The sequence below is a fragment of the Lutra lutra genome, chromosome 4 (assembly GCF_902655055.1).
Source record: "Lutra lutra chromosome 4, mLutLut1.2, whole genome shotgun sequence".
In the NCBI taxonomy this organism is placed as follows: Eukaryota; Metazoa; Chordata; class Mammalia; order Carnivora; family Mustelidae; genus Lutra; species Lutra lutra.
In genome coordinates, this window is record NC_062281.1 from 126,787,316 (window position 1) to 126,803,761 (window position 16,446).

General features: G+C 32.1%; 2 protein-coding genes across 2 annotated transcripts in view; both read left to right on the forward strand.

Annotated features, from left to right (window-relative positions):
• TTLL7 (tubulin tyrosine ligase like 7) overlaps positions 1-12,378 on the forward strand; it is a 146,385-nt gene extending 134,007 nt beyond the window's left edge. Inside the window, exon 21 of the mRNA XM_047726458.1 lies at positions 7,623-12,378. Within this exon, the coding sequence (XP_047582414.1) occupies positions 7,623-7,743 (121 nt within the window). The 3' untranslated portion in view covers positions 7,744-12,378. The remainder of the gene's footprint in view (positions 1-7,622) is intronic.
• Positions 12,379-14,761: 2,383 nt separating this feature from the next.
• LOC125098009 (NEDD8) lies at positions 14,762-15,377 on the forward strand. Its single transcript, XM_047726325.1, has one exon. The coding sequence runs from the start codon at positions 14,867-14,869 to the stop codon at positions 15,110-15,112; it is 246 nt and encodes an 81-aa protein (XP_047582281.1). The 5' UTR covers positions 14,762-14,866; the 3' UTR covers positions 15,113-15,377.
• Positions 15,378-16,446: the final 1,069 nt, after the last annotated feature.

Below are 16,446 nucleotides of genomic sequence, written 5' to 3' on the forward strand. Positions count from 1 at the left end.
TCTATCTCCAGGAAACTAAAGTTCTTGGGACCAGCTCAATATTTTACTGTAACCACACTTACTTGGGAAGCTTTGGGATCTCCAAATACTTTCTATCATCAACATCTCTGTGTTTCTATATTTCATGAACTTCCATGTAAGCTCATTTCATAAGGGGTGTCATGGTTAAAAATATTTTTAAAAACCACTGAGTGCAGACTTGTGCCTTTGGTAACAGAGCACTAGGTTTTTGGACAAATCCTCCCTTTAATGACAAGTAGAAAAGCTAGACAAAGTACGAAAACCTTGCTTGAAGACACTGGAGAGGTAACCAGGTACTAGATGAGTGCTTGTTAGTACTTAGTAACACTTTTGATAGATCATGGCCTAATGGAAAAAGTAGGAGTTCAAGGCCTGCCAAAGGTGGGAATATTGGTGAATATCCTAGATTCCTAGGAGTAACAGTGTTCCCAGTGTTTTGCAAGGCAAAAGTTAACAGAATTACAAGGAAAAATAGACAAATCTACCACCATAGATGGAGATTTTGAGATTGGTTGATCTATCTATAGATATGTTTTTTCTACATTTGTATGTATATGTATATTTCAACATATATATGTATTTTTTAAAAATTAAAGATATAGACCATGTTAACAATGTAACTAACAGACCTAACTCTCATATATAGAAGTCAATCCAATAATCTCAGAATATGAAACACCAAGTACACCAGGAACTTTTATAAAAGTCAATCATAAAGTAAAATAATTAAGCATATTTTAACAAGTTTCAGAAGACTTAAATCATACAGGTTTTTTTTTTTTTCCTGATCCCATGCCATTAAGCTATAAAACAAAGGCAAAAATTAAAATTGAAATATCCATACTTTGGAAGGATAAAAAAAATACTTTTAATTACCTCATGAATCAAAGAAATCATAATGGATATACAAAAGTATTTTGAACTGGATGATAACACACAAAAAATTGTAATATGTAGACAAATAATTGTTATAGGCATATTTATAGACTTACATGAACACCTTAGGCAAAAGGAAAGGCAAAAATTAAATGACATCAGCAATGATTTTGAAAAGTGACAAAATGACATTAAAATAAACCCAAAGAATGTAGAGAAAGGGAATAAAAATGACAGCAGAAATTAATAATATAATGAAACAAATAGCATAAAGAAGATCAACATGGCCAAAATATGTCTTTGGAAAGACTAATATGAAAGGAAAGAGTTAACATCAAGAACAAAGATTGAGACATCACTACAGATCCTACAAGCATTGAAAATTTTATAAGAAAATATGAACAATTTCATGCTGATTTGGTAATTTAGATTAACAAATTCTTGGAAAAACACATATTACCAAAAATGACAAAATTTCTTTTTTTTTTAATGACAAAATTTCTTGTTAGAAAGTCCTATATAAAAAATAGTAAATAGTCTTAACTATTGAAGAAATTGGATCAGTAATTAAAATTCCTCTCGCAAAGATAATTCCAGATTCACAGGTCTTCACTATCCAATTCTATTAAACCCATCCAGAGAACAGAAAAGGAGAGGACATTCTGCACCTTGTTTAATGAAACTCCCATACCATTGATTCTAAAACCTAACCAAAACATTATGTCAAAGGATAGTGAAAGTTCAGTGTTACTCCTGAGCATAGATGCAAAAGTCTTAAATAAAATGCCAGCAAAATGAACTCAGGAACTTTAAATTGGATAATGTATCCATGACCAATTTCTGTTTATTGCATCAATTTAAGGGTGAAATAACATTAAAAAGTGATCAGTGTGATTTTAATAGAATAAAAGATCATTTCAAAAGATACAGCTAAATCATTTGATAGAATTCAGTATATATGATTTTAAAAAAATGTGTAGCAAGCTAGAAACAAAAGGGAAATTCCTTAATCTAATGAAGAATAACTACAAAACTTATAAAACCTTACCTAAGGATGAAATGTTGAAGGCTTTCCTTCTCAGATAAGGAATAAGACAAGATTGCCTCTTATTATAACTTCTATTTAACATTGTAGTAGAGGTTTTAGTTGGTTCAATAAGTCAAGCAAAAGAAATAAAAAGCACTAAACTGAAACTCTTTACTAATGGATATGAATCTGTTTGTAGAAATCAAAATAAATCTACAGATAAATTATTAAGTAAATTTAACAAGTTTAGTGAAATCAAAGTAAAGATAAGAAAATCAATTGTATTTTTCCAATATCAGCAACAAACAGCAAGAGTATGAAATTTTAGGTATGATATTTTCAGTTGTAGAAAGAATAATTAATACTTAGTAATAAATGTAACAAAAATGTACAAGACTTTTATTTAGCAAAATGTAAAAAATGGGAAGATATACCTTATTATCATAGGATTGATATAATCAAATGTCAGCTCGTAAATAGTTCTGAACATTTCTAAATTCAATGTAGTCATAATATAAATCTCAACAAATTTTTTGGAGGAGGCAGTCTTTGACCAAAGCTTGTTTTAACATTTATACAGAAAAACAAAGGGCCAAGAATAGATAATATAATGGTAAGAATAGAAATTATATTGAAATAGAAAAATATAATGGTAAGATTCTTTAACTATAGTGTACTAAGACTTATAATAAATTAAAGTAATTTAAGACAGTGTAATATTGTCAAAAGTATAGACAGACCATGAAACCATTCAGAAAAGTCATAAGTAGATCCAGGCATATCTATAGAGACTTAATTTATGAGAAAAAGAGGTACATATGATTTATGACAAATGCAAAAAAGAAATTTATTTTTTAAAATGGTGATGAGACAGTTGGGTTTCTAAATAATAATTTAAAAAAAGAAACTTGATTTTACCAAAACCATACGCAAAAAAAAAAAAAAAATTGTCTACACAAATGTGAAAGGCAAAACTAAAGATTACAGAAGATAATGCAGGGCAATATTTTCATGACTTTGAGGTAAGCAAATATTATAAAAAAATAGGGCCAAAAGGTGCAGATCATAAATGAGAAAATGAATTTTACTATATTAAGATTAAGAATATATATTCATCAGAAGACCCCATTAAGAGGGTGAAAAAGCAGGCCAATGAGTGGAAGAAGGCATGTGCAATCCATATAACCTATAGAAGATTCTTAGATCATATAAGAAGTCCTACTAACTTCTAGGGGAAAAACCAAACAGTCTATGAGAAAATGGGGGTGATATTGGGAAGAAAGGAAGGGCTCTATAATACTGTAATACTGGGCTCTGGGGTGTTAGGAATATTCAGTTATTTAACCTGGTAGCAGTTATACAAGTAATTACTTTATAATATTCATTAAGCTGGACATTTATGTTTTATGCACTTTCAAATGTGTACTATACTTTTACAATTGAGTTAAATACATCACACCAATATGGCCCCAGGCTATCTATGATAGCTTGAAACATATATTTCAGAACAAGGATTGTCTTGCCTTGTGAGGCTGATGTTCGTAACACGTAAGTTATATTTCACACTTGTGCACTATTTCATTGGCTCTATACTCTGTGAGCCAAGCATGGGAGAAACTACTGGACTCTTTCCACAGATGAGAAAACTGAAAACTGAGGCCTGAAGAGGTTAAATGACTTCTCCAAACCCACATTACTAGCTATGCTGCACAGAGGTAGGACTTGAAACTAGAGCTTTCCCCAACCCCTTGCCCAAATCAAAGTTAAAACAATGGAATGATCCACACTCACTAGGATGGCTATTATCCCCCAAATGCAAAATAATAAATGTTGGTAAGGATATTGAGAAGTTGGAATCCTTATGCCCTGCTTTCACTATCTCAGAACGTGGAATGAAGTGGCTGCTGTGGAAAAGTTTGGTAGTGCCTCAAAAGGTTAAATATAGAATTGCCGTATGACCCAGCAATTTCACTGCTGGATATATACCCAAAAGCACTGAAAACAAGGGCTCAAATAGATGCTTGTACAACAGTGTTTATAGCAACATTATTCACAATAATAGCCAAAAGGTGGAAACAACTCAGGTGTCCACCAACAGATGAATGGATAAACACAATGTGATATAGACATACAATGGAATAGTGTTCAGTTTATATAGAAGAATGAAATTCTGACACATGCTGCAACATGGATGAACCTTGAAAGCAGGCTAATTAAGTGAGCCAGACACAAAAGGATAAATACGGTATATGATTCCACTATATATGAGGTAGCTAGAGTAGGCAAATTCATAGAGACAGAAAATAGAATAGAGTTTACTAGGGAATGGGGAGGGGAGAAATGGGGATTTGGTGTTCAATGGACAAGGAGTTTCTGTTTGGGATGAAAAAGTTCTGAACTAGGTTGTGATGGTTAAACAGCATTTTAACTGTACTTAATACACTGAATTGTACACTTAAAGATGAAAAACTAGTAAGTTTCATGATTATACACACACACACACATATATATATAATTATACCACAGTAGAAAAAAATTTTAAACACAGGATAAATATTATGATGAACTTTATTTACATTTGTTCCCCAAACCAGGAAGCTGAGTTTATTTGGGGGGTATCAGGGGTCCTGATCTTACTCCAGGAAAATCTCAGAAGGTGGGTGTAGCTTACGTTTTCAAGGCTAATTCCCTACTGGTCTTGAAATGTTTATGTTCTAGAGATCCCCATGGTCAGCAGTAAGTCGGTACATGACAGACCAATTCTACATCAAGTAGGAACTGGGCAAATGCATGTTTTATGTCTATGTGATGGATGTTTGAGGTTGTGTACACATAGCCTCAGTGATGAGGAGTGAGGGTGCATGTGTGAAGCAAACAGGGTAATCTGAGGTATTTCTCCTTGGTACTTACAAGTTAGCTATTTTTATACATCAGGAGTAAGATGGAACAGAGGTAAAGCTGTAAACTTTTCACATTTTTTGGTCCTTTAACAGACTCTTTAGATATAGATAGTCTATAAATGTACTTCCCAGAGATATTCTTCTTGCTAAAAACAATCAAATTGTATTTTAATTTTATTGCAAAGAACATTTCCAAAAATAATCTTTGATGTTCAGCTAGTGTGGGATCTCCCAAGAGGTATTAATGGAGATATTAAGACAAATAATCCATTCTGTTTCCCTGTAATGCTTTAAAATATCCCACAGCACTTGCTTTAGGGAAACAAAATGTTTCCTCCAATGTGATTTCATATGCTTTTTGTTTTCTTTTTTAAGCTCATACTCAACTCTTTTTCTTATGAAAGTTTCATTTTAGTTTTTTTCTGCTTCTTTTAAAAAGTTTAGGTTTGTGGATGTATAACCTTCTATTTTCTAGGTTATTTTATACTTTGTAGTTTGTATCCATTAGTTTTAAAACTGAGATTCATACAGAGAAACGACAATATAGTATAGTTGCTAGGAGCACTGATTCTGGAGTTGGAGTCCAAGCTCTGCCATTTACTAGCTATGTAACTGTGGGCAAGAAGACATTTGACCCCTTTATGCTTCATTGTATTCATCTATAAAATGAAGCATACAATAATATCTACTGTATAGAATTGTTATGAGAATAAATGATTTAATATTTGTAAAGTAATTAGAATAGTGCTGAGCACATAGAAAACCCTAAGTATTACATAGTGTTAAATAAAATAGTATAGGTTAGCTGTAACCCTAGACTTTATACTTTTATTTTTCCTCTGTGGACTGGAGATCTTTAACTCAAAAGGATATGTCAATGTTATTGTAATGTCAGTAGTAACTCTTGCTTGGAAATTGTTAAAAAGGAAGTTGGTAGAATTTGTTGTTTGCTCTGATAATTATCAGTATAATCAGAATGCATTTTCAATAGAAGGTAGAATAACTTTCAACTAATAAAAAGTAGTGGGTTTTGTTCAAACACATTATTTTCTTTTGCAACTTTGCCTTAGATAGGACGGGAGCCTTTTCATCACAGAAGATATCAGATTAATCATCATGACTCCACTAGCTCTTGACATAATAATTAATCCATATAAATTACCCAAGTGATATTAAGAAAATAGTTTATATAATCTGTGATGTGAGAAACCAGTTGTTTCATTATTCATCACCCATTGTGCAATTTTGATTTAATTTGGTTTGTTGTGTATTATTTTACTGCTCTATTAACTTAATGATTTGAGCAATTATTTATAGTTTGTGATACTAGGTAATAGATTTAGAATATATTATTAGATAATTCATGATAAAATGATATTTATGGATGTTATGGAGAATTCTTCCATTTTAATCTGAATGCTGTATGCAGCTTGATCATAATGAGTTCATATTCTTCTACAAAATTCATATAACCCAACTATAAATGTAACTTTCCATTGGCATGGAAGCATAGTAGTTATCAACATTATTTAATGTAGAATAGGTAGCTAATAGTACTCTTGGCCCTCAGTTTCATTGTGTATCTATGGAAGTATGAATACTGTTGTTGGAAGATTCTAACATAAAGTGAAAAAAATAAATGAGTTGATTGTCTACCATTGTTCATTTTTTCAAAAATTTCACATCTCCTTCTATTGCTACTTGCTACTCCTGGTTTTGGAAATTCCTCCTAGATGTCTTTGTCCTGACTTTATAGCATGTCCATCTTGTCATTACCAGGGTTTATACTTTTAATAGTCATGTTTACTTGCATTTGCTCATGTGGATTTCCTTGTGGATTTCCATTTTTTCTCTAGATATATAGATTGGAGTGGCCTAATGCTAATCAAAGTTTTTCCAGAGAGAAACAAATTATACAGGTGCACATTCTTATTTATAATTTCTTATTCTCAAATCTCTAAAAACTAAAAAGAAAGGAAGAGTGACCTTTTTATTGGCAAATCTGACCTGACCTGAATTGACATGAAGTTATTTATTGTTTTCATCCTGTTTATTGTGAGTATTCATACATTTCACTACAGAAATATTAATGGTTTGACTTCAGGATGCTGCTCCGAGGCCTCAACGGAGATATTATATTATATATAGTATATACACTGTATCATTTTAAAATCTGGAAAATTCATGTATTCTGAAATACATTTGTCTGCAAGGATTGCATGTAACCTGTAATCATGATTATTTTTGGTGTTCTGTTATAAGAACAATGTGGTCTAGGAATATAAATTTTATAATTATGAATTTAGTCTTTTTCTCTTAGATTACCTATAGTCATAATATGTTAATGAAATATCATCAAATTGTAATTAATGTTTCCAACATCCTTGAAACAAACAATTATTGGTAATGTGGCCAGCCAAATTCTCATATCACATGTTTTTAAGAAATATTTGACTAGTTTCATATATTATTTATAGAGATTAATGATGAATTTCAAATTAACATGAGCCATGGAAATAGTTTACTAGCATGCGAGTATAATGGCTTTTTCAGGGTTGTCTCGAGATACTAAGATCATATGTTGCAACTATATTCAGCTTTTTAAGTGAGGCTTTTATGACCATCTTCCACCTTCCCACCTGAGCTTGGGAGAGAACATTTTTTTGATGTAGAATGCATTGTTGTTATAGTATTGTTTCTCATGTAGCATATATAAATTATTAACCACAGAACACTTTAGTGAGAGATGTTAATATTAACTTTTTTGTAAAGTATAATTTTTTAACTGTCATTTGTAGGTATTTATTACCAGGAAGTACACAATTCTTCATGAGAACACCAACCTACACCTTGAAATACAGTTCACCTGGAATGACTCGCTCCAATGTTTTGTTTACATCCCGATATGGCCATTTGTGAAACAAAAGGAAGATTGCCATGGATTATGCATAATAGCAATTCATTTTTTCCCCTCCAATTTAAACATGCAAAGAAAGTGACCATTAAGTGCTGTTTTATGTATATATGACATATATGTGTGAAAATATATACATGTGCACTAAAATAACATATATTTATTATAATATATGAAAGAAGAATTAGCAGGAAACTGGATATAAGACTTAACCTTTCTGGAAATGTAATAAACCATGTTAAATTGTTTACACAAATATGTGAATGTCTAGAATTTGCTAGGTTTATAATTAATATCTTCCTACTAGAAATGTTATTTTTGCTGCAGAGTATATAAAACAGAATTGATCCCATTTCAGTGTTAAATTATTTTCTAGATAACACTTCTTTTGACTTGAAAAAGCATTAATAGTATAAAACCTTATTAATTCTCTTATATATAGTAGCCATTTAAAATGAAAAACAAAGCTAGAAGCCTGGTGTTGCTTGATGATAGAATTAAATATAAAACGGGTTTATCATTACTGTAGCACACTACAAAGTACTATAAAAATTTCAACCTGATTTTCCCAATTTTTTATTCCTCTATGTGGAAATTTAGCTACTTGCAATAGTGTACATTTTCAGTTAGGCTTTAGTAAGGCCATGCAGTGATCTACAATGGAAGACAATCCAGTGGGTTAAAATTAAACAAAATGTAAACAAACTTTTATTTTCTACTTTTCATTGGGAGTCACATAAAGGAACAGAAAATGATGCTGATGACAGAATCTTTCCATCTGATTTTTGTATCTCATACCACTCACTTTTATTTGGAAAGTATATCTCCGACGGGTATGTATGATCAGCTACAGTTTCTTCTGTTCTTTGGAAGTAGAAGAGTTGACATTTCAAACTCATTTTGGTGTTATAGGATAATGTGTCACACTTATTTTATAAGTCTCTTAATGATGAAACCAACTTACATTATGAAGTCTAATATAGAGCTTCACATTGCAGCATAGAAAATAATCTAATTGTTGCAAATAGAAGATTCTGGTTACTAGATATTATTAATCATGGATGTACCCTTGAGAATTTTCTAAAATCAAAATAGAGGATGGAGTTTTCTATCTGAAGTTATTATGCATACATTTCATAGGAATTTACTTCCTTTCCTTGCTTATAGTTTCAAAAACAATGAGTGAGAGAGTGAGGTGAGGTTTCAGTTTTCCATAAAAATATAAATAGCACTATCATTGACATGGAAATCCTTAGAAATTACAATATGCATCTTGTAGAAGTTTGTTTAAACTTCTCCCAACAGTCTTACTTTCTCACAGATACTAATTATTAACAAAATTTAAGAGTGTTTTACCTTTAAGTATCCTAGAAACTACTCCCGGTAAATCAAGAAATGGCCCCCAAACAGGAAAACTGAGAGAAACAAACTATCCTAGTTTAATTTGCAAAAAGGATAATTGGCAACCCAAAGTTGTAAGTTAGATCTATTTTGGTTTTAAAGCCATATTCTGAGGCTGTGATAGGCTAAAATAGGTTTTTCCTTAAATTATCACTACTTGATTCTTTATGATTACCTAACATCCATATTCCAGTAGATAGTTTTCCTTGCTAAATGCATCCCAAAGAAGAATTTGTTATAGTCTTTGAGGAAAAAGAGGATAAGGATGTCAGAGTAAAGGAAATTAAGTATAACTTGGAGTGTTTGTGACTCCATTTTGTGAATTCTTAAATATATTACAGATTTCTTAGAATAAATAATGCAAAAATTGGGATATTACAAAATCACTGTAAGAGAAGCAAGTAGGTCTTTTCATGAAGCATTTTTAATAATTTTTCTTTTAAATTCATGATTTGTCCACGAATGAAACATAATTTTCAAGTGTCTGGTATGTGGTATCTATCCAGTTTGTTGGTCACTCACTTGCATTAACTTAAATCAAAACAGTTATTTAGTGTGCTAGAGTGGGTGCTTTGGGACTTCTGTCTTTAATGATAAAAGAACAAAGTTTTTATTTAAAACAAGAATACTCAACGTAGGGATGAACCCTCTCCCCTTAGAAAACACACACACACACACACACACACACACACACACACACACACACACACACTATTTAAGAACCTTTGAAAAAAAAAAGTTAAAATGTGTGAAACTACCCAACTAATTAATGAACAAATTTTATTTCTCTAGCTACTTAGATCTGGGTTTTTTTGAGCACTAGAATTTTCTTGCTCACATTTGCATATTTATACTGATCTGGTTTGATGTGATAATGTTGTGAATAAAAGCCATGTGCTCATTATTTAATTATACTACCTGGTTTGCTGTGGATTATGGTTGCCATAGTGCTTATTCCCTAATGAGAAACTAAGAAGAGAAGATTCAGTAGTAAACCACGAAAATCTCTAGAGGCCATAGAAATGTTTTAGAGGTATAAAATATTCCTCAGATTTTATTATAAATTTTTTATTCATAAGGTGAAAACATATCAATATAATGATAGTATGGGTCTGATTTTCTCTCTCTTCCAGGAGAGAAAGTAACTTTATTTGAAAAACTTCAGAAGTTATTCAATATTACCAGGAGTTTTTAATAGGGAATTTGGTTTACTTAAAGTTATAATCATTCTGTTATTAAAAAAAAAAGTCCCTACTCATTCTGTAAATCTAAGATTAGAATGCTTCCCAGAACTATATATGATTGCAATGATTTCCAAAATTATACAAAAAGCAACCTTAGTTTTAAACCTCATCTATGACATGGTATGAGATGGCAGATTTGTTTTCACTTTAATTATCCAGCCTTGTAATTAGTTACCATTTGCTTTATGTAATCTGTTGAGGGAACTATTATGATTCATATTATGTTTATTTTTACTAGCAACACATTTTATTTTACTAGCATTTTATTTACCTTGCTTATATAAAAACGAAGTTATAACAGGATCAAATATGGAAATAACCTCTGCCAGATGCAAAGGTTTATACAGATTTTTTTTCATATTTCTAAACACACGAAAATTGTCTACTAATTCCTCCTCCCTAAAACTAAAATGAACCAAACTCAGACAAACAAAAAACCCAACTTTCTTTTCACGTAGTATTTACAAACAACTAGATGATGGAGGCTTCTAGACATCAAGGACTTCATTCTAATTTTCTTTTTAATTTGGAAAGCATATGATTTTAGAATTTTGTTATCTAACTTGAAATTTCACATTTTAGTACAAATTAATCCAAATGCTTTCATATTTATCAAATCAAAGCCATTCTATGTACAAATTCTTTTTAAATCTAAACATAGACATATTTGACCTTTTCAAATATACCAAAAAAGTTGATAGTTGCATAAAGTCGATTATTTCTAGGTTTCTGCAAAGCACTGATTCATTCTTAAATGTGTTTTCTTTAAAAAATAATAGCAAATACCTCGAGAAGAGTGACAGAAAATACCTTCCTTTTCTGTTCTGTAATGCTAGTTTACATTTCGAGTCTTAGTTTACTGGCTCTAAGGTTAAGCAATAACAAGTGTAACTTCAGTTAGTTGTGTTGCTGTGATCTAATGATTTTTGAATATTGGCTTTTCTCTTTAAATTGAGAAACTTATGTTTTCAGGTTCTGAATTAGTTATCTAAATATTCTGGGTAAATACTATTTATAAATAAATTAAAAAATTAGAAATATATTCATTATCAAAATTGTATTCCTTATGCTGCTTTTTCTTTCTTTTTTCCTTCCTTCACCACCACCTCTTCTTCCTCCTATAACCTTTGAAGTTTTGACCTTTGATGGACAAAGTCCAGAAAGGATAAATCCTGCCTTTTAAATATTGGTTTTCCTTGAATTTTATGGTGGTGTATTTTTACTTCAGCAAAAATTAAACTTAGGTAAAATGTGTTATTAGAGTTCAGTTTGTCTGCTGAGACTTTTAAGAATCAAGTTTCTATACCTAAAAAACATTGTCTAGACTCTTTGAACCAAGGTACATGGCTACAAATAACAGTCTTGCAAACCAAAAGTAGTATATTAAAACTTATGGCACTCCTTGAGATTGCCACCCTTTTTGGTGATTTTTCGCCTTGTCGTAAGTGGGTATATGGTATATTGAAGAAAATCTATTCAGGTAACATATTTTGTATTAACTGGGCTGTATTATCTAAGAAGGGCTACATAAAACTTTTATTTTATCCCCACCACTAACTTGAAAACTATTGGTAAAGTCATTGCTCAATAGACTAATATTTTTTCAATTAGTAAGAAGACTTACCTTGCAAAAGTAATCAGATAATGCTGATATTTTTCTTTCAAAGGTTAACAATGGTAGTTCTTGGTCCTGACTTGGTTCGTATAGTTACTACTGTACATGCTACAATATCAACTATTAATAGATTTGTTGAAGATTCTGGGTTTCAAGATTAGCTTGAAAGCAATACATTTGCTACCATGAATCATGACTCAAATTATCCCCATGTGTTTACTACCTGTATATGAATGCAAATGTTGTTACAGAAAATATGCTTGAAATGTCAACACTATGTGCAATTAATATTGCATTGTCATGCTTCAGCATGTGATATCTGTATGGTGAAGTTATTTCAATTACTATAATAAAAAATGTTTAACATAAGAAAGCAACAACATGTCATCAAATGGTTATTTCTGTCTTACACACACAGACACACACACACACACACACTTTTTAGTAGAGGAGTCTGGCTTTAATTAAGCTTTCAGGTGATGAAATATGTTTTCACAGTTATTTTCTTCTGCTGTACAGACAGCAATAGCACTATGGGGATAACTTTTACTGCTATTAAAGTCAGGTCGAGTAAACAAAATTGGTGTCAATTTCTCTCCTAGTTAGCTGAAAGGCAGACCCTTTTAGAATTTAGAAATGACACATTTATATCTTTCTAGTATCATTGATTATAACAACAATATTATTAATCTAAATAGAATTATGTCAGCATCTTAGTTATGACTTTTATTTTTCCTAGGAATTTATAGCTTTATCATCATTAAAACATCATACTAAGTCTCAATAAGAAGCATATCTTAGTCTCATTGGTATTCATATTATTTTTGTTTAAGATGTTTATATAGAAAGAAGTGAGAATATTCTTCCTTTAAAGAAAGGAAATACTTTGGTTAAAAATCTTGTTATGCAGTAATAACATTAATGCCATGTATGACTTAGTTTTTGGATTGATAACCACATGGTATAATATTGACTTTTAAAAATGTAATTTTTAAATTTGTCATTATTTTTATAAGGTTAAAATATTCTATGAATGCTTTAATTTTTTGACTTTTTTTTCAGTGACAAAGACGAGACCAGTGTGGATAGTTTGGTATCTCCCTATTTTATAGGATAATTTGTAAGATTTATATGGATATATATATACATATGTATATATTCCATTCAATTAAGTGACTGGAAATCTTTTTATATTATAAAATAAATCATCCTGAAATAATTTCAAGTGTACAAAACATCATATAGTGCCTTAAATCAAAATTAACACCTGCTTGTTTGCAGAGAGGAAGATAGTAGATCTTTAGGTTAATTTGGAGAAAGTTATCATTTAATGATTATTCATGTATGTATAGAACATGGTGACAACAATGTCTAGCCCCATGATCAGGTAGATTTGTAAAACATCAGGTGTAAAAACTGTGATGTGTTTCTCTACTTTTAGGACCTCTCTGAGTCTTTAGTGTCTTAAGATCCAGAGGGAGTTTTCAGCAAGAGACTAGAACGTACATCGGTTTCTAAACTAATTTCACTATGGTACCTTTAATTGAAATGCATCTCTGAGGACTAGTCTTCCGTTGACCAAACTTTGGAAAACAACAAACTAAACCAATTCATTTATTGATAAAGCAGTCAAGGTATTTATTAATCATTTATCAAATATACACTGGAGGTATAATTGTGAATACTGACAAATATAGTGCAGGAATTTACTTGCACTTGTCAGTTGAGAATTTGGCCATTTCTAGGGGAATATTTGAACCAGGGTTTCAAGAGGGCTGGTTTGACCCAGGAATAATAGTCCTAGTTAAATTGTCTAAATGGTAAAAATGAGCTCTATTAGACATTTGCAACATAATGGTGATATGCAGAGTGGTGTAAAATGTTTTAGATTGTGGTCAGAATGAGGTCCAAGCTCTTAGGAAAAGATATTAATGATTTATTGGGTCTAATATGATAAAAGTTTGTCTTTAATAAGAATCTGTTGTCACCCATCAGGAGATAAAAGCTTTGCATAACACATAGTGTATATAGAAGCACTTAGCATTTGAAAATATGTTTTTATTTTTTTTAAAGATTTTATTTATTTATTTGACAGAGAGAGATCACAAGTAGGCAGAGAGGCAAAGAGACAGAGAGGGAAGCAGGGTCCCCGCTGAGCAGAGAGCCTGATGCTGGGCTGGATCCCAGGACGCTGAGATCATGACCTGAGCCGAAGGCAGAAGCTCATCCCACTGAGCCGCCCAGGCGCCCCCAAAGTATTTTCTTATACAAACAAAAAGTCCTGTTGGTTTACAACAAATTTCCTTCAAAGCTAGAATTTATTAAAAGTTTGTTGTATTATTTATGAGAGAAAATTTATGGAGACAATTTTCACCCTATGTCTAGGTTTTCCTTAAGCAATATGTTAGGCACTTTGGAATCTTTAAGAAGTTTCATCTCAGTCCTGTTTTGTCCCATGTGAAATATTGCCCAATTAATCTCCCTTTTAAAAATGTAGTTCAGTGTATCTACAGAGTTATATACTGAATGGTACTATAATGGCCTAAACTGAACCATTATATATAGTTATCAAAAACGTTGAAATTTTGACTTAGAAAGTAGTGTCTTGGTTATTGTGCAGAAATGACACCATTTTTATATCTTTTTAATAAGCCAGGCTTCAACATTTATTCCCTCTCTTATGGCCATGTCCCTAGTTGTCAATAAAATATTTTCTGACCTCCTGGAAAAAAAAAAAAAAAAAAGGGAGCCAGGCAGTGACCCGGAAGCAGAAGTGACTCCCGCAAGCAGATTGCTGGGGAGCGGCAGCGGCCACCGCAGCGGTAGAAGCAGCAAAGTATCTGTGTGCAGCTCCAAACTGGGAAGAAGATGCTAATTAAAGTGAAGACGCTGACCGGAAAGGAGATTGAAATTGACATTGAACCTACAGACAAGGTGGAGCGAATCAAGGAGCGTGTGGAGGAGAAAGAGGGAATCCCCCCACAGCAGCAGCGGCTCATCTACAGTGGAAAACAGATGAATGATGAGAAGACAGCAGCTGATTACAAGATCCTAGGTGGTTCAGTCCTCCATCTGGTGTTGGCTCTGAGAGGAGGAGGTGGTCTTAGACAGTGATGGACCCTCCCTCCATTTTACCTCCTTACCCTGTCTCTCGAAATGAGGCATCATATATCCTCTCACTCTGTGGGACACCAGAGCCACTGCCCCTTCTCCTGGATGCCCAGTCTTGTTTGGTGGGAGACCGTGAGGACCCCAGGATGCAGGGTTCCTGGCCCAAAGGGCCCTTGCTGGCTATTGGGTTTTAGTTTGCAGTCCTGTGTGCTTCCCTCTCCTATGGCCATGTCCCTAGTTGTCAATAAAATATTTCCTGACCTCCTGGGGGGGGGGGGGGAATACATATACAGATACAGTAATAAAAACACAGAGTAAGAAAAAGCAAATTTTGGGGGAGGGTATGTGCTATGGTGAGTGCTGTGAACTGATGAATCACAGACCTAGACCCCTGAAACAAATAATACATTATATGTTAATAAAAAAAGCAAATTCCAAATCTTGTCCTAAGAACAGGTGCAAGCAGACATAAATCCTGTAAGTACTAAATTGACACTGTTGTGACAAAAACCTGCAAGAATAATTCAAAACTATATAAATTTAGCAAAGCTCTGTTTCATTATAGATAGGCTGTTGCTAGTATTAGAATAAATAACTTTAAAAAGGTCAAGGAACATAATAAAATTCACTTTTAAGCTTGTGGTATTCTGTTTGCAGTAAAAATGTATCTGCATGTTTGTAATATATCTGACTCAGGAAAAAATGAATGACATAGTGTATATGAGAAATCTAGAGTATGTAAACCTTAATACAATCTAAGAAAATACCATTCAGCATATTACTTCATTTTCATTAAAATGATGAAAATGTGAATTCAGAAAATCACTTAGTCCTTAGGCTAAAAATAGGTAGATCATCAAAACCTAATATCATTTTCACTCAGATTGGTATTTATTAAGTAAATGTTCTATATCATAATGTGAAAAGTACAAAGAAAAACTCAAATTTAGGGAAGAAACAAGGGATTTTTAAAATAAGCAACTTCAGCTAATTCCATTATCTTTTTGATTCTTCCCAAACTGAAGCAATACACTTGCCATAAAACATTTAGTACAAATAAGGAATAAGTAGATTCCTCAGAAATTAGCTTAATTTTGTATTTTAGCCTCAGGTTTCTCAGCCAAAGATTACTTACAATTTGCTTTTGAATTCATTTCTCCTGACCATTTCTAAGTTTCTCCATTTCATCTCATTCAGTTCTACTTTTCCCATGTGAAGCATTGCCATATTGCTCTCATTTAAGAATAATCACTGCCCACTTTGGTTGTTTTAACTAAAAGATTGAGTTCTTGTAAGTGTACGGAAAGAGTAAAGGCAGATCCCACTTCTGCATTATT

Coding starts and splice junctions, on each gene's coding strand:
- LOC125098009 (XM_047726325.1), top strand. CDS start 14,867: ATGCTAATTAAAGTGAAGACGCTGACCGGAAAGGAGATTGAAATTGAC.